General features: G+C 36.6%; 1 protein-coding gene across 1 annotated transcript in view; it reads right to left on the bottom strand.

Moving 5' to 3' along the window:
* Nucleotides 1–3,910: 3,910 nt before the first annotated feature.
* The window catches only part of ARHGAP42 (Rho GTPase activating protein 42), a 312,202-nt gene continuing 290,572 nt past the window's right edge, over nucleotides 3,911–25,540 (bottom strand). Inside the window, exon 24 of the mRNA XM_082339914.1 lies at nucleotides 3,911–15,422. Coding sequence (XP_082196040.1) covers nucleotides 15,361–15,422 — 62 coding nt within the window. The 3' untranslated portion in view covers nucleotides 3,911–15,360. The remainder of the gene's footprint in view (nucleotides 15,423–25,540) is intronic.

Here is a 25,540-nt window from a genome sequence, read left to right as displayed (position 1 = left end):
CCATAGTATTGAAGAGCACATGTTCCGGAGCCAGACACTCTCAGTCTGATTCCAGGCTGCACCATTTGCCGACTCCTTCATCTCTCTGCTTCAGTTTCCTTATTGTAAAATGGGCACAGTATTTTATCTCTCTCATAGGATGCTATGAGGATTAAATGAGTTAGTATAAATAAAGTACTTGGAGTAGTGCCTGGCATGGTATGCACTATCTAGGTGTTTTGTCCAACTTAAATGGCTTTTTCTTTAATAGATGATTAAGGGTACAGAGGACATTTAGATTTTTATCTTACGTAAACTCAACAACAGCAATTTTTAATTTTTTAGGTCATGTGAAATTCAGTAGTGTGGTACTCATCAAAGTAAATTTTTTCAGCAAATGAGATTAAGGATGGACTCTTACAAGTGAAATGTGATCAGATATAAATCAATAAAATATCAGTCTAAGTAGCCACAATTCTTCAATTCTCGTACCTGAGACAGTTTCCCATATGAGGCAGATTGGACTAATCAAATCTATATTATTTTTGTAGAACCAGACTAACAGCTTCTTTTTCTCTCCCCAATAAATAATTTTCCCCAATATGTAGGAAAAGAAAGAACTTCTGAATTTCTTACATATGCTTACTAAAACAATAATATTGGAAAATCTATTCATAAAATAGCTAAGTTTAGCTTTAACTTAAAATCTAAAATTTTATTCTTTCGGCATTAAAGGACTTCAATATTGCTTACATCTCAAAAATTACTATGGAACAAAAAAGTAAGGTCCTTGTTTTGTGTAGTCCTTGTTCTGTCACATGAAGAACATCCTGAAAATTTTAAATATTCCATTTTTTTCCAAGTAACACTTGAGTCAGATTTGTGAATGAAATAGGTTTAAAGGGGAATAAAATAAAATCCAACATTAACCATTTTTTACCATTGTATGTAGTAAGGCAGGTAGTGTATTTCGTGACCTGCCTAGTGTATTTTATTTTTTTTCCTATGGCAGAAGCCAGCTATCATTTATTTTCGTTGATTTTTCACATTTTGAGATCGTAAAACCAGGATGCATCTTATAATTCATGCGATCTTACAATGCCATTGGCCAAGTTGAAGTCATACACAGTTGTGTGAAAATCTTCCCTTGACACCTCCTCAAAAAGTCAGAAAACATCCCTAGCATCAATGAAATATGGTATGAGTATATATTCAATTCTTCATTCATAGAACCCCACTGCTTCTACTTTTAATCTGTGTTGATATGAGTTCCTATTTATTTAGAACAGTAATCAATATGCATTCAATAAATATTAACAGTTTTTTTAGCTGCTACTTATTTGAGTAGCTACTATGCACCAGGTCTTGTACTAGGGAGGAGCTTTACATATATTATCTCTAGCTCTTAATGTAATCTTTGCAAGCTAAATATTATGAGCTCCATTTTACAGAAGAGAAAATAGAGGTTCAGAGTAGTTCAGTAAATTTGAAAAACAATTTCTTGCACTATTGCTCTTCCAAAAAGAAAAGGAGATTTTGTCACATTTTTCCAAATTAAATTAATTTTCCTGGCATACATATTAAATCTTTTAATTTGAGAAATTTGAGTTTTTATTTGAAAAATGAAGAAACTTTAAAAATCCTTATTAATAGATGTGCTGTCTGTTTAAGCCTCATGAATGTGAATTGGCTTTGGCATTCTTAACAGAACTATAAAAAGATTCTGGGGGGAAAATGTCAATTTTTCTGGGGAAACCAAAATAAAAATAGCACTAATTTCCCAACATTATAGCCCCTGCTAAGGAATTCATTGAATGCCATAAGAAACTCCACTCCTCCCCTACTAAATTTATGACTAAAGATTTGAATCAGATTTAAGTACTGAAAAAAAATGTATGTATGTATGTGTGTGTATATATATAGAGAGAGAGAGAGAGAGAAAGAGATTTTTGTTCAAGCAATTCACTGACATGGTCTGTGCAGTTCTAAAAACGGGTCTTTTTATTGACAGAAAATTACTTTGGATTAAACAGTTAACTGATAGCTTCTAGGTCTATAAAAATTACCAGAATACAGTGCCTTTTGAGATATATATATATATCTATCTTAAAGAAAATACACCTTAAAATCTTACTCAAAGTGAAATTAGGGAGTATTATATAAAGTATACATTCTTGAAAGTCAAAGTTTCTCTGATTTGTAGTCTCAGGGTGGCTCCAAGTGCCTTGGCAAGGAGTGTTTTTTAATGGTTGGAATTTTGAGGATAAATTCACATTCTCAATATTTCCATTATTATATTTACTAAATGGTTCTGATAAAATTAATGCCTTAGTGCCTATCCTATTTCAAATATCTTTATGTTTTAATGCTTATGTACCAGAAAGTTAAGGTAAATAATCATCTAATCCTTATTTAAAAGTAAGATAGATATAGACACAAAATATTTCTGTTGAAAAATACTTAAAGTTGGACCATGTGCTAGGCAAAGATAAAAAAATGTGGTAAATACAAAGTTATTCAGAGAATTCATATTTAAATTCTGAAATTAACTCTTCCTTAATTTATTAAGACAGTTTTAGCAGAACTGCACAATGGAATTGTTTCCTTTAAATAAGATTTAAATCAGACCAACCTGGATGATATAGAATAGAGGAAATGTTTTTACTTGTCAGATTTATTTTGATCTTCACAAATCTTACACATTTCCTAATAACAACAATGATTTAAAGATGCACTGTTCTTGCTGAAACATTACAGAGTTATGAATAATTTATCAAAGGAAAGAATAATTTTAAGAATTTGGGTCAATGTCAAAAAACTGTTAGATTTTTGTGAAATTTTTTATAATTTACCAACAAACTATTATTACAGTTATTCAAGTTCCTAAATGGCATTTAAATTATTGAAATTATGCATAGTAAGAAAAACATATTATCTAAATTCCCACAAAATGTGAGAAAATATAGAAAAGGGGGAAAATCTATAAATTATGCAACAAAATTTAAGCTGAGGGGAGAATTACTATGTGATATTCACATTAATTGAGCCAGAGTATTTGCATCTAGCTTGGTCAAATTTCTGAATTTTGGTGGAAGTATATTTGTTTATTTGTTAAAGGATAATTACCACTAAGAATTTCTAAAAAATAAAAATAACAATAATGACCTGATTGATAAAAGGTAAGCATGGAGGTAGAGTGAACCAGAACCTGCATACCTGTGCATCTCATAGACAGAGATTGCCTAAGCACCAATTTCAAATAGTTGTTAATATCACCCAAATACACGTAGAAAACCAAACAGCAATACTGTACTTAGTTTTAAGACAGGTTTGTCACTTCTCTGAAATGTAATGCTTTGTGATCTTAGTAATCTGTCTTCAGTTCTCTGAACCTCAATGTCTTCAATTATCTAGCAGAGAATATTTCAACAAAGAGCTTTGCTTTTAAAGGAGATAATGCCTATAAAATTCCTTTGCACACTATAAAACGCTATACAGACATATTTTTCCTAAGAAATAGGTAAGTACATGCTAAAAATCCTTAATAGTTACAACATATATTCTACAATGTAGGTAGTTAACATTAATAAATTAATCTTGGTGACAAAACAAATATGATTTTTAATAACCAAAACATAGTAAACTCACTGATATAGCTCCTTATTTGTTGAAAAGCAATAAAAAAATGAAAACCCTCCACCTGCAAATTAGAATGCTGTTCTGGCAAAGAAGCACATGAGAGAAGGCAGTTTGTGTGGAAGCCCATCTGGAGGCTGGCTCCCCCGAGTCCTCTCTGGACCTTCAGCCTTCTCACTGTCTGCAGCAGGAGAGCTTTCTGTCCATGTAGACCACGCCCTGTGATGGGCAATCGCTGAGGGGCTGCTTCTTGAAAAAAACATGTCAAAAGTGGTCGTTTGCACATCCCCGTGAATTTTTCCTCCTTCCAAATAGAGAATCATGTTCATGACTACTATTTAAAAGACCTTCATTTTAAAGCATATTTTATGAAAATAAAATTATTCCATGTTTAAAGTTCATGTATACTTAAAAAAATCTTCTCTACAAGTAGCTCAGTTAATAGAGTGTTTTCTGAATAACAAATATGTTTTTGCATTGAGGAAACTGGCCCAAGTAGAGGTGATCTGGGGACAGGAAGAGGTTATTGTTTGTTTCTAAATTATCTGATTTGGCTATCTGGGATTCGTGTCTGGTGGTTTATTTTACTTTTGCTATGGAGCTACAAAATATATTTCTTCCGAAAACTAAGAAAATGCTGAACTTACATTCCGAGGCTATTCATACTTTACATCATTTTCATATTTTTAAAAACTTTCTTGCATAGAATTAAGTTACATATATCGTATGGAGCTATAGTTCTTTAACTTACTGCAATCTCAAGTTATCTCTACTTAAGTAGGGCTTACATTGAAATTATTCTGGGATATGAAATGTCTCTTCTTAACTCTGCATGCATGCATGCATGAGTGCAAGCTCATGTACACAGCAATCTAGAGAAAGATGTAGCTAAGTCCCTCTTACAAAAGAGAACAAAGGTTATTGGTGCAGGCTAAAATATAGGGGAAAGAGTTTGGAAGTTTGAATGAAAAAAACGTGGGTTCCAAACTGTATTCTAACACTTCTTATTGAGCCAGTGTGAGTTACTTAACCTATGTGAATCTCATTTTTCCTATCTGAAAAATGAGGGCACATGATATATAGGTATCTCAAAAAGTTTGGAACTTACAGTACTATTCACTTCATTTTAGACTCTTTAACTTTGCCTTGTCTTTATATTGAAATCTGGACAACAGTAGTTCAATCTAACTTTTAACAGATTTTTATTTAATTTATTCTATAAAGTCTTAGTGGTTGTCTTTGTTTAACCTCATGCAATTTGAACTTGAGTGTTTCCATTTAATTTCTGAAAAATGAAAGGACCATTTACTCTCTTTTTATTTCCTACATATCTATCAATAATCTGAAAATTATGGTACTTACAAATATTCTCTAGAGTTATTTTACCCTCTCAGTTATGAAATTGGATAACTATAGTATATAACACTAATGAATCTTAAAATGTTGATTTGTGATACTTTCAAACCTAATGTTATTTTACTGTATTAAAACTTATTTTTCTGTACTCTATTTTCAGTAAATTTTAATTATCTTTGAAACAGCAATTTTTGTTTTATATGCAAAAACAATTTTCCTTTTGTCTTTCTTTCCATCTCCTCTCTACACATTCCCTTTAATAACACCTTCATTCTGAAAAACAAATTATTTTTTCCATTATACTTTCTTGAAGCTGAATTTAACATTATAGTTTAAAGTGTTAATTTGCATTTTAATTCTTCCCAGTTATATTCATATAATCCTATTGTTATAATGGCTCAAAATAATAAGCAAATAGCCTCAAACCATACCCCAAGGATAAATAGTTTAAATGGAAATATGGAAGTTGTTTTATTGATTAAGTCAAAATTAATTGTGAAATAATTTCAACTAAAGATTAACAGTGTGCATGATAAATGTAAAAATTAGTTATTTAAAAATCATCTTCAAAATATGTATTTCAAATTAATAGTGTCTTCTGTATTAATTTGAAAGTCATTATGTTTTAATTGTTCTCTGAATCAGTATATTTTTCTATATGGAATTTTTGAATGACATGAAAAGAACATGTACCTCTAGAAGATGTATAAGTTAATTCATCTTATAATAAACAGCAATTTATCATTTAAAACATTACTGTTAAAATTCATTGTTAGTGCTGATATATTTTATTCACTTCTGCATATCGAATTCATTATTTTCACCACATTCCAAACATTACAATCTAGTATCTAAATTGATCCTCTTACCCAGATATATGTTGCACTTGAATTATCTTTTTGCTTATAAATATAATATGTTTCTTCCTTTGTTTTTTTTCTCTCATTATACTATTTAAGCTGATTTAAAGTAAAAATATGTTCAGAGAGTCATAGGATGTTAGAGTTACACAGGCCTTTAAAACTCCTCTGGTCCATGGGTTCTATAACTGTTTCAAGGACTGGCTTTGAGGCAGCTTAAATCCCAATACAGTCTGTGTATAATATTAGTGTCTGTGTGTACATATGTTTTCCATTGCTTTCATTAACTTTTTAGAGGGCTCATCAACAACAACAAAAACCTTGTTAGGAAACAAATCAATTCCACCACCTCACTTTACAAATAAAGAATCTGAGACTTCAGAGAGCATGCAACTCATCCAAGGTCACAGATGTTGTGAACGTAAGAGTTGGAGCCATGTGCTGATTTGTAGGTTGACCACAGAATGTTATTGATCAGGTAGAACTGTCAACAGAAGTGGGTTTTCAGCTCACATAGAGGCTAGTAAATTGTGGGTTCCCCTTAACTTTGTTTGCATAGAATTGAAGTAGTGAATTTAACCTCCCATTTCAGTTAGCACCACAATATTATTACACTATAACTACAAGGTAATTATAATTTGTTATCCATATTTTATGCCTTAAAATATGGATTTATGGAAAAATTGAAATTAATTTCTTATATTTATGCAGATAAATGAAGTTGTTCTGGGATACAATAGACTTCTATCATTCTTTCTTCTCAATCAAAAGCAATGATAGAAGTAGGCATTTCTGCTCCACTGATTATGATCTTTTCTCTATTCATCAGTAAATGTGTGAAATCTTTTACTTTCTTATGTTTTCAGGCTAAAAGAGAGACAAAATAAAAACAAAGGTCACGATAAAGTTTAATAAAGAGTTTACTCCAGAAATTTGTATCTTATCTACATCTCTCATCACTAATTTGAACAAAACTCGGTGGAGTGATTCCAAATATAAAATGAATAGACAAATGATCTCTATAGTATACCTTTTGTTTTGAGATATTTCAAATCATGGTTTAGTAGGCCTGGAAGCAGAGTGAAACTGCATTACCTTACGAAAGTGACCATGATCAAAAAAAAAAAGAAGATGTAGGTTATCATCTAAATGTTTGCTCCAGTGATCTTTAAAATAGAATCCGATTTTAATGAATGAAGACCTAAATGGGCTTAAAATGGTTAGGGGGAATGAAATAGAAAACATTTCTTCAGACCAACTAAGGACCTGAAAAATGACAAGAAGGAATGTCCCTCACTGTTCCCAAGGCATTAACCAACATACATCAAGGTTGTATCATGTGCCATTCAAGAACTTAGAGGGTTATCAAAGTAGAAGGCAATGTCCACCCACAGTTAAATCATGGTCTTATTAGAGTTGAAGAATATTGCACACATGATAAAAATGCAAGGAAATTTAAGCTATATTATAAGTAAATCTTAAATCACAGGTTTCAATTCTAGTGTTATAGTTCAGAGAAGAGAGAGAGGCTAGTGTAGCCCAAAGGAACCTAATCTGGAGCTGGGTCTATTGGGGTTGGATAGGTTGACAAAAAAGGAAATAGCAAGTCAAAGTTATAGCACGAAACTCTTCATAGTTGCAAACTTTCTTCAGACAAAGTCTTTGGAAACCAAGGGAGATGAAAAAGCCAATAAAAATAGAAAAAGTGCTTGAGTGTCTATTTGAGAACTTTATATTATAAAAACAACAGTTTAGTGAATTTAGCAAAAAAGAGTGGGCTTAAGACATGTATCTTAAGTAGGAAAACTACCATGGTTTGACAGTGTCATTAAAAAGATGTTAAATACATGAGAAAAATAGGAAAGATTATTGAAAGAGAAAACTTAGAACTTGAAAAAAATTAAACTGTAATATCACACGAAAAATGCCACAATAAAAAATAAATAAATCTTGTCCCCACAGTCATCTGCAAGGGACTTTCATTTAGGAATTATTTAATAACTAATTCTTTCTCAAAACTCTGTTGCTGCTATTATGACTTATTTTTATGTTTCTTTTCCAAATAAAAATTTCAACATCTGAAGAACTCAAACTAAAGTATATCAACAGAGCAGCAACTCACTTTATGAGGGCAGCCTACCCAAAGAGAGACAGAAAAAGAGAGTGAATACATGCTGGCAGGCAGGGGGAGGGGAGGGTGGGTTAGTCCCATAGCAGATTGTGGTCCCTTATATGGTCATATTTGATTCACTGCCAGGAACAGCAATTGAAAGAAAATGTAACAAATCAGCTTCTCAATTACATTAACAAAGGTTTCAGCTTCCTATGTACAGTACTTTTAAGGCTCCTCTGTGTTCTAGCTCTGAAGGTCAATGAGCATTCCCATGAATCTTTGTGTGTTTATATCAAAAGTACAAAGTGAACTTTGGCAAAAGAGGTGGCTCTGGGTTAGCTGGGCTTTTTAGGTAGTTACTGTAAATACAATTGAAAGCTAGCTAATTTTACACTATTGCTAAAGAATTAAAGAACACATTTGTAAATCGCATCCAAAGACTCAGAAGTGATCCTGGAGAGAGTTGTGAAAGTAGAGATTTCTCTTTTGCACCCATAACCGCTCTTAGTTTTCTCCCATCTTCCTTAGGGCATCTTCCACATGTCTGCAGGGTCCTTGTGAACTCAGTCAGCCCCAGGCTACATTAACCTCCCCCAGGCCAACTATTTGCTGCAGACCTCTACCTGTCCACACTCACTCCCTGCAAATCCACTTTCAGAGAACTGCCTCATTAGGAAGCAGCTGATCAATCAATAATCTAAGAAGCAAATAAATAAAAGAATACACCTTCCTGTGACATCTATTTCATGAAGGAAAACATGTCTTATGCATAGGAAGTGGTGTGATTTCTGTTATCAGGCACAGGCCTCTCGGGGAGAGGTTTTTTGGGCGGTGAGGTCTTGGAATTTAGGTTAATTAAAAGGTATTTTTGAAAGTATTAAATTTTTTGTAGATGAGGATGACTATGGCTAGAAATAGTTCGAGAGTAATTAAGGTCTAATGTCTCTCCAGTTACAGCTATGAGAGAAGACGCAAATATTTTCCAATGAGACGTAAACTGTTGCACAAGTGGGCCCTGATAACATTTCTACATAAATGTGTATTTATTTCTTAGGGGTCTGTTTGAGATCTGGAGAGATAAATAAGGCAGTAAATGTGTTAGAGTCCACAATTCATGTTTATTGTTGGAAGTGTCCAAACATCTTACAAATAACAGGCTTTAGAGCAGAAAAGGACTGGCACCATTCCTCTTTGCCCTTTGAGTAAAGAACTTAAAACTTTAAGAAGTTAAAGTTTAACGTCAAACCTTGTTTTTTCACCCTTGACAGATCTGTGGGTATTATGAGTTGGGTTTTGAAGGGACCAAGTATAGTTCAGAGTGAATCAGTACTCAGCTCAGAGTTCCATGGGCCTGGCCAGCACCTACCATCTGCTCTGTCTATCCCTGGAGGTTTTGGTGCGCTCTGATTTTTTTTCATTCTTCTTAGAAGGTCAAAAAGAGGTGCCTCAATTAGAAATATGCTTTTTAAGAGTACGTTAATTCAAGGAATACTTGCATTCTGCTACATAAACGAAAGTTGCAGCATATATCAATTGCCCATGTGACTAGGCAAATTGTACAACTAAGACATACTAAATTAGGTATAATTCTTAAGTTTAAAACAGGTAAAGAGAAATAAGAATGATGAAATCAATGGTAACAATCTCCTGTGAGTGTCAGAATACTTATGTTATCTACTCTTTGCCGTTGACATTTACTGTGTCCTCCTCTGCTTTGCTATTTGTCTTTTAAATCTTTTTTATCTTTTAAGGATTGAATGGAAATTTCCTTTCCTATGATGATTTCCCTAATCCTTTTAGGAAGAGACAATCTCACCTTCCTAGGAAGACCTTTTTTAATATGGCAGCCAAAGAAAGTTGACACGGAAAACTAAAGAACACTAGAGAGGCTTTGCTGAGAGCCAGAGGGCAAACGCTCCTTAGTTCTGCTTCTAACCATCACTGACTCTGCTAAAATTTCACATGAAATATCTGTTAAGCTCTATGGAAAGGTCTTAGTAAACAAGATTCTTAGCTTGGGTAAGAATTTTATAAATTTAAAGAAATTTAAAATCCAAATATTTGAAGATGTTCCTTCCTACCTCATACTATTTCTTCTAGCTATCTATAAGCATTATATTTCCCATAAGATTACTCTTTCATCCTTAACAAGGCTCAGATACCTTGGAGGTTTAAAGCATCAGAAATAAAAATGAAATAGGCATTAAATCTTATAATGGAATATGAAAAAAAATATATATGTATAACTGAATCACTTTGCCATGCAACAGAAATTAACACTACATTGTAAATCAACTATAAAATCAAAAAAAAGGAAAAAATCTTATAATGAAATAGAAGTAGTAATTCAACTTATGCCCCTAAATAATACCTATGGATTCTTATACCATTAGAATAAAACTTTAATTTAGCATGCCTTCTTCACTTGTTTCAAACTGTAACTAAAATATTAATAATTCTTCATATTTGAATTGAACTCTACCATTTGAAAAGCTTCCACAATCACTGTCTCATGTGCATTATCTCATCTGGAAAAACATCCCTGATAGAAAGCAGGCATTTATTACTACTACATTTTTGAAGCACAGAAAATAAAGCTCAGAGAGATATTATGCTTCATCCAATGGTAACTAGCTGAGCTTGAGAAGGAAATGTGGTCTCAGCCATTCTCCTGGCCCATTTCCCTCCCCTTTTTTAGCTCCATGTTTGCTTAAGGTTAGGCTAGCCTCCTCTTTGTTACAGCGGGTCAGTTTGAAGAACAATCAGAATTCTCTATTCTTAACATTTGTAGAGATGCTGGCTGCCAGTCAGGCTGTCTACTACAGAGATTTAATTTTTAAATTTAAATTGTTTTCTAGAATTTTTAAAAAACAATGTGAAAAGCTTTGAACAAGTATATCTAGTAGTGTTGTTTTCTTCCCCCATTAAATAAAAGTTTTGAAAGTCTGGTATTTAAAACTATGTTCATTCATCCTTGCTCTCCCACCCAGCAGTGCTAGCAACATGGAAGGTTTTTATCGTTTTTGTTTTTTTTTTGGCCACAGGAACTTGATTCCCCAACAAGGGATCTAACCATGCTCCTGCAGTGGAAGCACAAAGTCTTAACCTCTGGACCACCAGGGAAGTCCCAGAAGGTTTTTATTTAGTATTTTTGATCCTGCACCTGAGAATGCATACCTATTACATTTGTATCTTGTGATGCATTTTTAAGCCAAATCACTTGATACAACCAAGAAACCCAGTACACATTAGCCCAGTTCTGGCATCATGATGAAGAGGAAAATTATCATCAGTCTTGGAAACTATTCCTTACCTAGGGCTAAAAGAAGCAACAAGAATCTATAACTTCCCGTGAGAGGCACCGGTTATGAAGAAAAATAAAGGCTTTTAAGCTTATTGTACTTTCTTGTTATTGCAGTTTCTTAAATTGGTTCCACATCTGTCAAACTTAGATAATACTTTTCCTTCTAGGATTAATATAAGAAAAAAAATAGTAATAGCTACTATTTATTAAGGACCACTTCATGTAACATTAATAATCTATGAGGTATCTTATTAGTGGTCCCATGTTACAAGTTAGAATATTAAGGTTTAGAAAATCAGAATTCATCCAGAAAGTGCAACTTCAGAGTTTAACCACAAGTCTCTTTGCTCCCTGTAAGGTAATTATACTGACGTAGAGTAAAACCATCAATACAGGTGACACTAACAAGAGGAAAAAAATTCAAGCAGAATTCTATGAAAATGTACAGATATAGAAGTCCTTATCCAGAGAACAGAAAGTTCCTATATTTTTCTTTTCTATTACTGATCCCTTCACCTATCCTTGTATGAAGAAAGAAACAAGCAGCTTACAGAGTTCCTTCTCATGAGTCGGAAGGGTCCCAGAATCTACACACCTGAAATGGAATTACTAGGAAATATAGACTAGCATAGGGCCTAGGACAGAGTCAGCACCTAATAGGTCTGGTCCTTTTTTACTTTGCAGTGGCTACTCTCCACCCCATAACTGCTCTAGTCCTACTCAGAAACAAGCAATTCCACACCATGAGGAATTTTTAGTTTTGAAGAGTTGATTCTAATAGATTTAATCTATGTTTAAAGAAGCATTTGCTAAATCCCACCTTAGCATAAGTATGTGGCCTCCCTCACCAGAACAAAGAAGCAGCAGAGAAAACTCTTCCCTCTCCCTCACTGCCCCCGAGATGATGCTCCTAATAATAAAACAAAAAATAGAGATAAGGATTAAGATGTTCAGGCAATAAGATTTCAATGACGTATGTTTCATATTCGCAAAGACCTGATGGTATTGATTATGATTGGTCCTGAACCTAAGAATCTCAGACTAAAAGATGATGGACATTGGGTAAAAAATTCATGTTTTTTTCTGAGGCCCCAATAAACCTATTTTAGATGACCTTTTAAAATGTTCATGTTCTTGGCCACTTCCTGGTCACCTCCAATCATCCTTACTTCACACACAGAGCCAATATTTCCTTGGCCCACTCATTGTTCCAATGAGATAATGCAACTTTTCCTTAACACCTTTAGATTCTGCTGAGTTCTCCTGTTTTTTTGCAGCTGTCTGCATTCAACTCTGCCAAGAATACTTTTTTTTTTTTTAATGGAGCCTGTCTGTTTACTTGTAAGGCAAATGAGGAAGCTGTGTTGCCTACAAGAGCCTCAGACATTGGTTAAGAGTTTCTTCATCCTAGAGGACCTATTCTTCAGCCAGAAGAAAAGAACAGAAAAATTAAAGCCTTCCCCTAAATTTACTGAACCCAAAGATCACAAACTGGTATCCCACTAGCTACATCCAAGATTGTGTTGTTTGGTCCAATAAATCTTTTAAACTTCTGAAATACTTGCCAACATTTTGAAAGCAAGGGATTACACACAAACACCCAGATTTCGGCATCTCTCAAAAAATCAGAAAAGCTAAGCCTACATTTGTGCATAGCAACAATCAGTTGGAGCTTAATAGGTCTGTGCCTTTGAGCGACAGCACTCTAAATCATCACAGCCTTACTTGGCTTACTTTGCACTTTTATATTACTTGCCTGAATTGTAAGTTCGACTGTAAGATCCCTGCTAACCCATGTTGTCTTGACCATATCTCTGTCGGATGATTCTGTCTTTCATCTCTTAAATTTTGCTGGGGAGTACTGTGGGAGGAGAAGTATACTGTTTTATAAAAGTCTCATAACAAACTATATGACAGATAGCTATTACCTCTATGTTTTCTGATGGGGAAACTGATGCTTACAGATAAGAGTTGCACAAAGTTATACAACTAAGTCCATGGCTTAACGAGGATTCCAACTAGGTTTTCTGACCCCAAGCCCAGCCTCATCTCCAGTAAACTATAATTCCTATTGACCAGCAAAGCTATAAGAACCAAATGTCCACAAGAATCAACACGTATCCTAATATACAATTTATATTTCGAAACTAGTGAGCTGAAATGTTCTGTAAAGCGAAGGAGGAATTAGGTCTTCCTTGACAAGGAGTGAACTGAGGCTTTGCACAACTGCATAGAGAAATGCTGGACTGGGAGCTGGGGGAGACAGGGGTGCAGACCCCTCTACGACACTCACTCACATGGTCACGTGAAAAGGTCGCCTGTTCATTCTGTGCCTCATGTGTGCTCAACATTTTATCACAGAGTCTGGACATAAGTGACAGCATCCCCTGTTCAGAGCCTGTCACCTCTGTCACTCTGCTACCCCTAAATGCTCTCTTCCTTCTCCCTCATCCCCCTTGTCCTGCAAGTCTACATTTTCTGACTCCCACATTTCCCTGGTTTTTCTGTCATAACTTCATTTTGTCCATCTGAAGTAGAGTAGCCCGCTGGAAAGTGAGTGTTTAGAGATGGATAGAGAGAACACGTTTATTATAGAGAATGCACTGTATCTAGATGAAGGGTGTTGCTATGGGCCATTCGCTGCAATGCATAACTTTTAAGGCAGATTCATCAAATTCTTATGGAATCATGAACAAAACTCCTTATTAACAAAACATTCATTTTTAAAGTTAAATAGTTTACAAGTCTGTATTATATAATCAGATTGGTGATTTCAGCCATTGAACATATAAATGGGGAGAAGATGACTCAGTGAAGGTCTGAAATGGGTACATTTATAAATCATACATATATATGGTAAGTCATATCTCACAAACACAGAGCCTTCTATATCAGGGTTTCTGGTTCCTTCCAAGACACGGGTGAAATTAACATTACTCAGCCACCATGTATGTTAAGTACAGCATTTCTCCATGCTTGATATTCTTCAGTTCTGCAAATGATTTGGGTTAGTAAAATGATGAGGAGGAAGATATTTCATTTGGCTGACTGTAACTGAAACTCTACTACAGTGCCTAACCAAATAAGGTTTTTCCTCACAAAACAGCACAATTTGGAATTAGTCAGGTTCCACGATGATATAAATGTCCCAGGCTCCTTCTTGCTTTCACTTTTTAAAAAAATTTATTTATTTATTTATTTATGGCTGCGTTGGGTCTTTGTTGCTGCGCGTGGGCTTCCTCTAGTTGCCGCGAGCGGGGGATCCTCTTCGTTGCCATGCGCGGGCTTCTCACTGCTGTGGCTTCTCTTGTTGCCGAGCACGGCCTCTAGGCGCGCGGGCTTCAGCAGTTGTGGCGCACAGGCTTAGTTGCTCCGAGGCATGTGGGATCTTCCCAGACCAGGGTTCAAACCCGTGTCCCTTACATTGGCAGGTGGATTCTTAACCACTGCACCACCAGGGAAGTCCTGGCTATTCACTTTTATGGCCGCAATATAGTCGCTTCACCTCCAGGCTCTCATCCATTTCCCAGGCAGGAGGAGTAAGAAGAGAAATCATGAGGAAGAACGGGGTAGCACTTATTCCAAAAAAATCCCAAAACTTTCACAGAAATTTCCCATTTATAACTTTACTTACATCTCAGTGGCAGAAACTGTATCAGATAGTCTTCATATTGCACAGGAGTTCAGGAAATACAGTTCTTCAACTGGGCATATTGTCACTTTAAATGAAGTCTAAGTTTCATTAAGGAAGGAGGAAGACCAGATTTGGGGTAGGCAACTTATACAGAACTCCTTCCCTGGGCCCATAGAATATGGTTTCCTGGAGCTCAGTCTAGTGGAACACAAACAGGTAATGGGCAGATGCAACCCAGGTATTATACGCTGTGATGAAATCATAATTCAGGTTGCAATGCACACTCCTGAATGGAGAAGATCTAGAGTCCATTTCCCGAATTTAGCCCACATGGAAGGCATATGTACTCGGTGGACACAGCTCTTCTTTATCTGCGAGGATTACACTTGCTAGTGACAAACTCCCCAAGCTGAGTAGCAAATCACACCTACTTCCAGTTACTCCCTTCCTTGGCAGCACTTTGACCTCATGGAAGCTACTAGGGAAGCCCCTGGGTTGATGGCCCTGTGTCTCTCCTCCTGGCATCACTGCTCCCAAGATCTGTAGGTCAGCAGAAACCAAATGTATTAGTTAGCATACAAATGCAGACACATGCAACAGAGGACAGAGGATTTAAACAAAGTACAACTTTCTCTTTCACGTAACAAGCAGATGGTCTAGGAGGATGGCAGTTCTGTTCTATGCAGGCATGTGGGACCCAGACTTCTATCTTGTTGCTCCATCCACACTTTCTGTGTGGTACAAAATCACTCATCTTCCAAGCAGCAGGATGAAGGAACAAGGTGAAGAAGAGCTTGCCTCCTAGCTTTAAGAACCAAAAGGAAGCAGCAATTATTTCTTCTCTTATCCCATTTGTTGGAACTTAGTCACATGGCCACACATAACACCAAAGGAAAATGTAATCTTTCTTTTGAGCTGCTATGTTGCTAGCTAAAAAACTGGGGTTCCTATTACTGTGAGAGAAAGGAGAACATTGAGAGCACTGGGAAACAATTGACAGTGTTCACCGTACTCAGCTACAAAGCAGAGGAACTCAGGGATTCTCATTGCTATGGTCCCATAATTATTGTTTCAATTATCTATTGTTACACAGACTGTGTCAAAATTTGGTGGCTTAAAAGGATTCATTATTTTTCATGATTTTACGTGTGTCAGGACTTGGGCAAGTGCGTTCTTCTGTTCACGGTTGTTTTCTGGGGTCACACAGAGCTGGCTGGAGCAAGTGACGGTGCTTCTTCACAGCACAGTGAGTGGCTGGCTTCCCCAAGCTGGCCCAGAGCTGACAAAGCACATCTACCATGTTCTATTCGTCAAGGTGAGTCATAGGCTAGCCCAGATTTAGGAGGATGACTTGCTCCAGTTCTTGATGGGTGGAGAGGCATGTACTTACAGGGAGGAAAGGAATGCGTGGTGAAGACTGTCTGCCACTTCTGGAAGACTACTTACCACACTCACCAAACATAATTTGGAATTTTGATTCTTTCTGCCCCTCCTTTTCCTCACCCCCTACAACTGTAACAGGCAGAAGGTAGAGGCGAGCTGGTCCTTAAGCCATTCCCCACTGTTTTCATTAAGTTTCATTATCACTAAGAAAAGCAACTCTTTTAAAGCTTTAAGGGGCATTTGGTTTATTTAAAGCAATGTTTCTCACCTAAACAGACCTTATAGCTATGTATTTATTTTTAACATATATTAAGAAAAAATGGCTAACACATCAAAACCATATTTCATAAAGGTTGCCACGACAAAACTAAAAATAAAATCTAGTAATAAATCTAGTAGCAAAGCCCAGCTCTGCCACCTTTGGCAGTTTCACTCACTCTACAACCCCTGAGCTTTGTGCTTCACACCACTCAACACTCCCTGAATAGAGGGAAGACTGACCTGTCCCTGGAGTCCTGGAGAGGCCCACCATGGAAGAGAGAATGACAGGGTCCTTCAGTTGTGCAATGGCCAGAAAATTTTTTCTGGCACAAGGATCTTGTGAGTTCACAAAGCCGAAGAAAGGCCACCTCCTCAGCTTCTAGGTCATAACTTGGCCCCAGGCAACAGACTGACACTGGGGTCTAAATGCTCTGCAACTCCCACTGGACCCTCATTATGACTTTCCCCTAGGTACGTCCACGGTCTCTTTGAGCATTTCCTCATCAAGTAGGCACAGCAGTAGGCTGGCCTGAGCTTTTAAGCTTAGTCAGCTGAGCCTCATTCCTTAGGTCAAGCTGTCCCCAAGTCAAACTCCACTCCCACCTTCAGAGTCGACCCTTGGTTCTGACAGACACTATTGCCACAACTTGTAGCTACCATGTACACAGCAGCATTTGCAGCACTTGGTACTCTTGGTATTGGGAGGAGATGGGTCAACTGTGGGGCTGAAATTTGAGAGTTTGATCGTATCTATGGACCCTCTTCCTGAGGGGAAATGCATGCATATACACAAACAAACTAGGGAGTTTACAGCCTCCCCATCCCCTGAATTCCATCCTTGAAACCCAAGTTAAAGCCCCTGATTTTATGGGCAGCATGAAGCAATCAGTCTCTAAGCATTGCTGCTAGTCAGTGCCTGCAGGGCTCCCCAAAAGAGGAATGGCTCAGGCCAGGTGTGTCTACATCACCATGCCTACTAACCAGTTCCAACCATTAAATGTGCCCGGGGCTTTTGGCTACTTCTTTCAGCCTTGGTAACTTTGCTTGTTGGTAGTATTGCTGATCCTTCCCCAGCACCCTACAGACATCTGCGCCACATACGAATCCCCTAAATTACTCATTGAAAACAGTGGCCATGTCATGTCACTTCGACCTCTGGAATGAATCATTCCCTTGGTCTGGCCCTGTTTGTCTTCTCTAGGGTTGATGTAACATTGCCTCCTCAGCTTGCAGGGGCCAACACACACGCAACACAACGCTCAACCTCCATTCTGGTCTTCCTAAAGGTAAATCTGATCACATCGTTCTCCCTAAGCCCTCTGTACCACCTCAGATTGGCCCTCATGCAATCAACCCTGCTCATTTGTACTTCATCCTATCCTCCCATGATCTCGTGCCAATATATCAGTGCAAGCACTCGACTTCCCAGCTACTTAGAACTAGCTTTAATCCACGAGAAACCCCAATCAACTTTAAGTCTCTGGGTCTTTGCTCCCTTTGTTCCGTGTTGATGCTCCATCCTTTAAGGTCGACTTAGGACGTTTCCCTTCATATGTAAAACCTTTCACAATTTGTGCCCCTAACACACTTACCTCATTTGTACTGCTGTTTTTAATTCCTGTCTCTCTCCCTTATTGAGCTATGAACTCCTTGAGAACAAAGATCATACCTAGTTTTTTAAAATGGTGAGCAACTAGAACAGTGCTTGGCACTATGTTAGTTGAAAGGATGAAGACATGAAAAAAGAATAAGTGCAGGTCATCCCAGCCCTCTCCCATCCTCCACTCTATTCCTTCCCTCAGCCTGTCCCCTCTATGAGTCCCTTCCTCTGTACAAGGTACGATCCCACCTGACTGCAGAGCCCTGCTCCCTTCAGCTTCTCAGTTCATCCATACTTAGCTGGATGATGGCATTGTGCATCCAGGTTCAATCATCCACACTTCTTTCTCGGCATCCAATGTATATACTTTTTCATCGCCTCTGCCATCTCCTGGATTCAGAATAGTGCCCTATCTCTCTACCCCTATAACACTCAATACTTACTCTTTTTAGCATTTCATTATATTACATTTCATTGACTTTTATTTATCTGTTATCCCACTAAACCATGGTCCTCCTGAAAGGAAGAATAATGTCTAATTTACTTAGGCGCTCCAATGACTTGCATAGATCCTGGTGCTCAGTGATTGTCTTTAGATATTTGTCTAAACTCCCATTTAATTGTTCTAGTTCCTCTGTGAAATCCTGACAAATGGTGAGTCATCCCGATGCACTTAAACACTATGAAAGAAAGCTGTTTGTTGAGTTCTATTTTTTGAAGAGCTAGTGATAAAACTTTTTGTTTTAACCTTTCTATCATTTTTTCTGACTTCTTCTAAGGGGTCCTATTTTTGACTTTTGGAATAATAAGACATAAGTGCTGTCTCTTCTTGCCCTTAGATCTCCCCAAAGCGCTCACTGAAAGTTCCACTATACCAGTGCTTTTCATACTGTAGTGTTGATACAAATGATCTTTCGATCTCATTAAAATGTAGATTCTGCTTCAGAAGGTCTGAGATTCTGCATTTCTAAATAGCTCTTGGATGGTCTGAAGGTTACAAGTGGTGCAGCAACACTCTGGTCTTAAACAATTTTCACAGAATAGGGCGTGAATGCCCCCACCTCACCGTCTTCATCTTTCTTCTGGGTAAGGTTGAGTTTGCCAAAGACCTCTTTCAAATATGGTGGCATTTGAAGTTTTACCACACTCCACTTGGTGTAGTAAAAAAGTGGTTCATTGTAAAGAGTACCGGATTTTAAATAAGGACACGTGGGCTTGAGTCCAAGCTCTGCCACTACCAACTATTTGACCTTTGGTAAGTTGGAGAAAATAACTTTTCAGTCTCAGTTTTCTTTTCTTAAAAAAAAAATTGACATCCAACAGCTACGTACAGTAGTTGGAAGGATCAGAGGATCATGTAACAGTGTAAGGGAGACCATCAGATTTGTGGCTGTGTACCATGTTTTTGGAGCCATTATTTAACTTCTGCTATTGCAGTTTAAGGTTTCACTGGTTCTTTTGCCATTTACATCGAGAGTTGCAAAATCAACTATCAAACACCTAAAGTCTTTAATAATTATTATTATCCAGTAATATCTACTAGGTACAAGGCACTGGGCTAGATCTTTTATACCTATTTTTCAGAAATTTTCACACATCAAAAAGAAAAATAAATTTTTTTCTTCCTTTTTTTAATAGCCAAGGCTGGCTGAATATTACTTTTTGGCTTCTGTTCCATGTGTACCCATCAGGGAAGACATCCTTCCTCAGAGGATATCCTTTTCAGATAAAGTTAGACTTTTTAAAGGTCAAAGCGTATGACAAGTTGCCCTCCCCACACACCTAAAAATTAGTGGTCAGGTCACAGCAGAGAGAGAATTCCAGGATTCTGCTGAAAACATGTTGATATGGCCCTGAGTTTTCTAATTAGCGATATGAGAGATTTAGACTAAGTCATTTCCAAATCTTGCTCTCAAAAGCCCTAAGGATTCCAGGAGATGCCAAAAGCTGTGGGCCTGGATGGGGGAAGGGAAAACATTCCCTAACACATGTAGATGCACACACTAGCAGCTTGGCTCGTATCTGTTTAACATATTGGGTACCAAGCATGATTTATTTGAAGAAATAATTCTGCTTTAGTTGCTCCAAAAATGTTTGAGAGCCATTTGAACTGTAGTTGCTACGGCAACTTATGACTCATTCATTCTGTGAAAAATCTGCTTGTCCATAGATATGTAACTTAGTGAATATCAAAATCCATGGTGAGTATTGGGAGATATATGTTATTATTTTCCTTTCTCTAGCCCAGGCTGACCCAGGGACTCTTTTTTAGTAGATTGGCTGCTGGTAATTTGGAAAGGTAGAATGTTTCAGATAACTTATTTCTACTAAAAGGCAGAGTCCTGCTGAATGCCATGCTTGGCTCACTGACCCTAAACACCCAGCAACAGCATTTGTAAGTATTCAATCAGTATTTTGGGGATTTGTGTTCCCAAGGGTATCCCATATGAAGAGGTTTCAAATGTTCTCATCTACACCTTTTTTTTTTTTTTTTTTAATAGGAAGAACTGCTGTGTAAGAAACTTAGAAAAGATTTTTGCTTCTCGATTTTTGGCTGTGCAAAATTTCAATTTTAAGAACTCAACTTCTCTGGCCCAAGAAATTCAACTAAGTTGAATTTAGTAAGTTTAGTATAGCTTAATTTTCAAAATTTGGGGTTATTTTGTATTTAATGGTTTAAAAAATTGAGTTCTTCAACATCACTCCCAAATCATCCAGCTTAATTCAAGTATTTACAGTTCTAGCAGTGAGAAGATCAAATCTTGCGTAATCTCTATCCTTAAGAACATACAGTGTTCATGGGGGAAGGGTATGTTTTCTCCATTATAACTCCAAGGTAGAACCATGTATTCAGAGGGTGTTAAAGAATGAGTTCCACTACTCCTGGGCAAGGAGACACAGATACAAAAACAACACAAGCCTACAACTGCATTCTCTAAATTCTAGAAATGTTTATATGATTGTTCCTTTGTTAACGAATTCATTCATTTAAAGAAAGGGGCTGACCCTACTGTAGACCAAGCTGTGATCTACTGCCTGGACTCAGTGATGAACAGGCAACATGTCCCATATACAGAACACAATTTAGGGGGAAAACAAGTAAAAGTATTTAAATCTTGAATAAAAGTAACTTAAATTCCAAAAAGGAAATAAGGTGTCCCCAGTACATGTCACTATCTTGTGGCTACTTTTTGTACTGTTTTAATTTCTTACATTATTAACTAAACTTTAGATTTTATTTGGACATCACCAGTTTTTCCATTTATGTCTTCGTGCCTTTCCTGGATGTAATCCAGGGGTCCAGTCTCCCAAGTCTCCTCTGATCTGTGAGTTTCTCAGTATTTTCTTGTTTTTCATGACCTTGACAATCTTGAGAAGTACTGGCCTAGTATCTATCCTGTAGAATGTCCCCTATCTGGATGTGTCTGATTTTTTTTTTTTTTTTCTCTAATGATTAGACTGGAGTTATGGATTTTGGGAAAAAAACCCACAGAGGTGATATGCTCTTCTCATCACATCATATTATGGGGTACAAGACAACCACATGATATCACTGATAATGTTAACTTTTATCAATCGGTTAAGATCCTGTCTGCCAGGCTTCTCCTCTGTAAAGGCACAATAGTTTTTCTGAACTTTTCTTTTTAGAAGCTAGTCATTAAGTCTAGTGCATCCTCAAGTGGGGAAGGGTTAAACTTTAATCCCTAGAGGAAAGGGTAATAAAATTCTAATGGTTATTTGAAATTCTTCTCTAAAGAATATTTGCCTCTTCTCTCCTTAAAATAGGAGAGAAATATAAATATAAATAAATGAAATTTATTGCCATTTCCTTATATCAGTGTGGATTCATGGATATTTTATACTTTGGATTATAATCCGATTATCCAATACTACATGACTTATTTTGTTGCTCAAATCATTCCAGCTTTGCCTGTTAGGAGATGGCTTGTTTTCATTATTTCTAAAATATCAGTTATAAGAGATTCCATCTAGGTCAGTTCCTTCTAACCCAATACTCTCAAACAGTAGCTGATCCACAATGATCTCTATTACCTATCCTAACAGTTCTTTCTTGCTTAATCATACTGGAATTTATTCACAATAATACCTTTTTATCTCAACAGGTCTTTGTCATGAATTTATTGCTTCTCCTCTTGATATTGAAGAAAGTTACAATCCATTTGAACAAATCAGGTTGTATGCCCAATGGTCCTGTTATTAAGCTGTCAGGCTTAGTTTTTGCAAGGATTTGTTACACTCTAATAATCCATTTAGCAACACAAAATAAATACACGATTCCCTTTTTTTTGATGAAGAAAAGCAAAATTTTAGCTAGAAGTCAAACAGTGACCAAAAGGGTCATAAAACTAATAAAAATCTAAGGGGATTATTTGTATGTTGATGCTTCTTCCATGGCACATTTGTAAACTTTCACAGACTTATTTTCAGGTAAGCCTGCATACCTATTTTTTTGATAATTTGTTTATGGTCTGTTTGCTTCTCTTTCCTGTAGACACCTGCATTATTAACATTTTCTTGATCTTTCATAATGCCAATTTCTCGGGAAAAGGTCCAATTATCAGGATCTAAAAGTTATCAATTCTGCTATGATTTTTTCCATTCAGCCACACCCAAAATGACCATTCACAGTACCTGAAACTTTGTTTTTTTTCTATATGAGTCCAAGATAGCTGCCCTCCAACACACTGGGTCTTCAAGTACAAGGACTAGGACTAAATTAAAATGTGCTTACATAGTTTATTTTTAAAGTAATTTAAAATACAGTGTAAACATACATTAAAGATACTGTGGCAATTTAGATATGGAATAACATGAAGTTATTTACATGTTTGTATATGTATGTGTGCATATATATACATGAAGTGCAGATAAATACAAGACACTACAAAATAAACAAAAAATTCAATATGATAATTTACTGACAATCATTTTCATCATATTTATTACTTAATTTGTTATGTTAATGGCTGCAGACAAATTCCTAATACTGAAATATGTCATCTAAATATTTAGCTTTTATATAAACTATAGTACCTCAAATTTAACAGTATATAAATAGGATTCAAATTAAAAAACAAAACAAAACAAAAAACAGTCGTCTTCCCTGCCACACTCCTTATTTATTTGTAAAGGCTTCAGCTCAGAGTTCAAAAAGACTCTTGAAATCACAGCCCTCAATATGTGATATCTCAGCTTTTAAGCATACATCTTGACTGAAGATACAGAGGCAGATATAAAATCTCTAACCGCCATATAAAAAACAATGCACAGTTTTAATCTGAGGCAGTGGATTCAAGTCCAGGTTGGGCTCTGGAAGGGTAAAGACCATGGGAAACATTGCCAAGAGATGGTAAAAGGGAAAAAAGTGATCATCTAATTAAGGTGGGGTAGGCACTCTCCCCAACACTGAAGGTCCTCACGTGGCCCTGAACATGACCATTGTGGATGATAGAGGATATTTATGTTTGTGATAACCATAAATGGCCCTGCCTTTTGAGACTCCTCAGCAAGCACACAGACTCCATTTTCTCCCTATGGCACCAAGAAAGGAATGTTCAACCTCTGAACTTGGCATCTCTCCCATGAGTGCCAAGGAAAGAGTATAACCTGTTGGGTTCCCTAAGTCATGAAACAGCTTCTAAACTTTGGTCTAGAATATGTGCATCAGTTTTCTGTCTGTGGCTTGCTGTGAGTGCTATCAACTTACTTGACATCTGTTATTTAAAACAGTGAATGCAACTGCCTGAAAAAAAGTGAAAAATCCTATTTGTTGATCTGATCCTCTAAAAGTCCATATCATTCATAAGTGTGAATTTGTCTGAGGTCACTATCACATAGATTTGAGGCACAGAGATACTGGTGACAACGAACAGATACAGTGAATATGGTTAGGAGATGTGAGACTCGTTGAGAAATACCTGAATTAAGTCTGTGGATCAACGGGAGACAGGCAGGATACAGACTACTCAGAAGTTTATTCAATAGATTATTCACTTGGAAAAAGTGTTTTGATTTTGGAAGGTAACCAAACAAGGTAGGAGGGAAAAGTAAACAGCAATTTCTACCCTAAGTGGGAAAATTTTACTAAAGAGGAAAATAACTTCTAGACAATAATCATGTCTCTGCCTTTTTTCTTTACCAGGGGATATGACTTTAGGGTCCAATTCCTTGATTTTAGGACACAGTAACAGCTGCAAATTACAAATGTATTGTAAAACCAAAGAATAAAATCTCTTCCTAAATTGGTCCACCTCCTCTAACTTCAGTCAATAAAGTACAAATCAAGATGGGGTTCTAAATAATTAAGGCATCCCAAATACATAATTGGGGGGGCATACTAAAAATTGAAGTTGTTTGAAGAAAGGCTCTGAGGGACTCTTCTAAATCAGCATCCATGTGAATGATATCCTCTGCACATCAGACACGGACAGACCTGAAGATGAGGCTGGGAGCGAAGAGGTCAGCAAGTGCTGTCTCCACAGGACTGCAGTGCCAGATTTAGTTTCCTTACATCATGGTGGATTTTTAGGAGGCATGCCACAATATGTAAAATCAATTATCACAGAATAGGAATAAACTCCAAATCATTATGTCTCCTACTACAAATCATTATGTTTCCTACTTTTGCTATTTGAGAACCTGGATAGTTTGGGATTGTAAGGTGCAATTAAAAAAAAATCTCCACCCTTCCTGAAAGAGCCATCAAATGAGCCACTGTTGGGAAGCCTGATTATGCCCATTCACAGTGCAAGGCACAGAGAGCCAACACAACTGGTAAAACCACTCTTGTCTAACAAGGAGAAACGGCAATTTCCTCATACTTCACAGACTTTAGAGGAATACAAAGATTATTTCACTGCTCAGACATTTACACACAACACAAAAAGCCTTCAGTTAACTGATTAGTTCCTATAAGTTGGTGGCATTACAGCACAACAAAAGTCACCTGTAGTATACGTGAAAGTTTTGTACTCGACGATTTTTTCACATAACAGATGAGATGATTGACTTGGACTCATCAATCTCACTCTCATACTGATTATACTGTCAGCAGTGATTAGGGCACCCACATTGTGTGTTTCAAAGGTGTACATGTGGCAATTCTAACATATCTTTACTATGTCTCTGAAAAGCTAAGGTTTCATTATTGAAACGCTGTTATAATTTCAAACGTGATCCTCTTCTAGTGACTGGCATTACCTTCTTGTGTAATTAATATTCCATGTGATTTAGAGCACATATCCTGATTTTTCTCAATGCTCATAAATACTTTTTCTGTTGGAAACATTTCTAGGGAAAAGCAGCTTCAGTCTATCCCTAGCATATGGCCATGACTTGCTTCCACACACAATCAATATGAAGAAAAAAGATCATCCTCACAAATCTGTAAGAT

This window comes from Balaenoptera borealis, assembly GCF_965194805.1.
Source record: "Balaenoptera borealis genome assembly, chromosome: 11".
Taxonomy (NCBI): Eukaryota; Metazoa; Chordata; class Mammalia; order Artiodactyla; family Balaenopteridae; genus Balaenoptera; species Balaenoptera borealis.
Note: the sequence above shows the minus strand (reverse complement) of the source record. Positions and strands in the feature narration are given on the sequence as shown.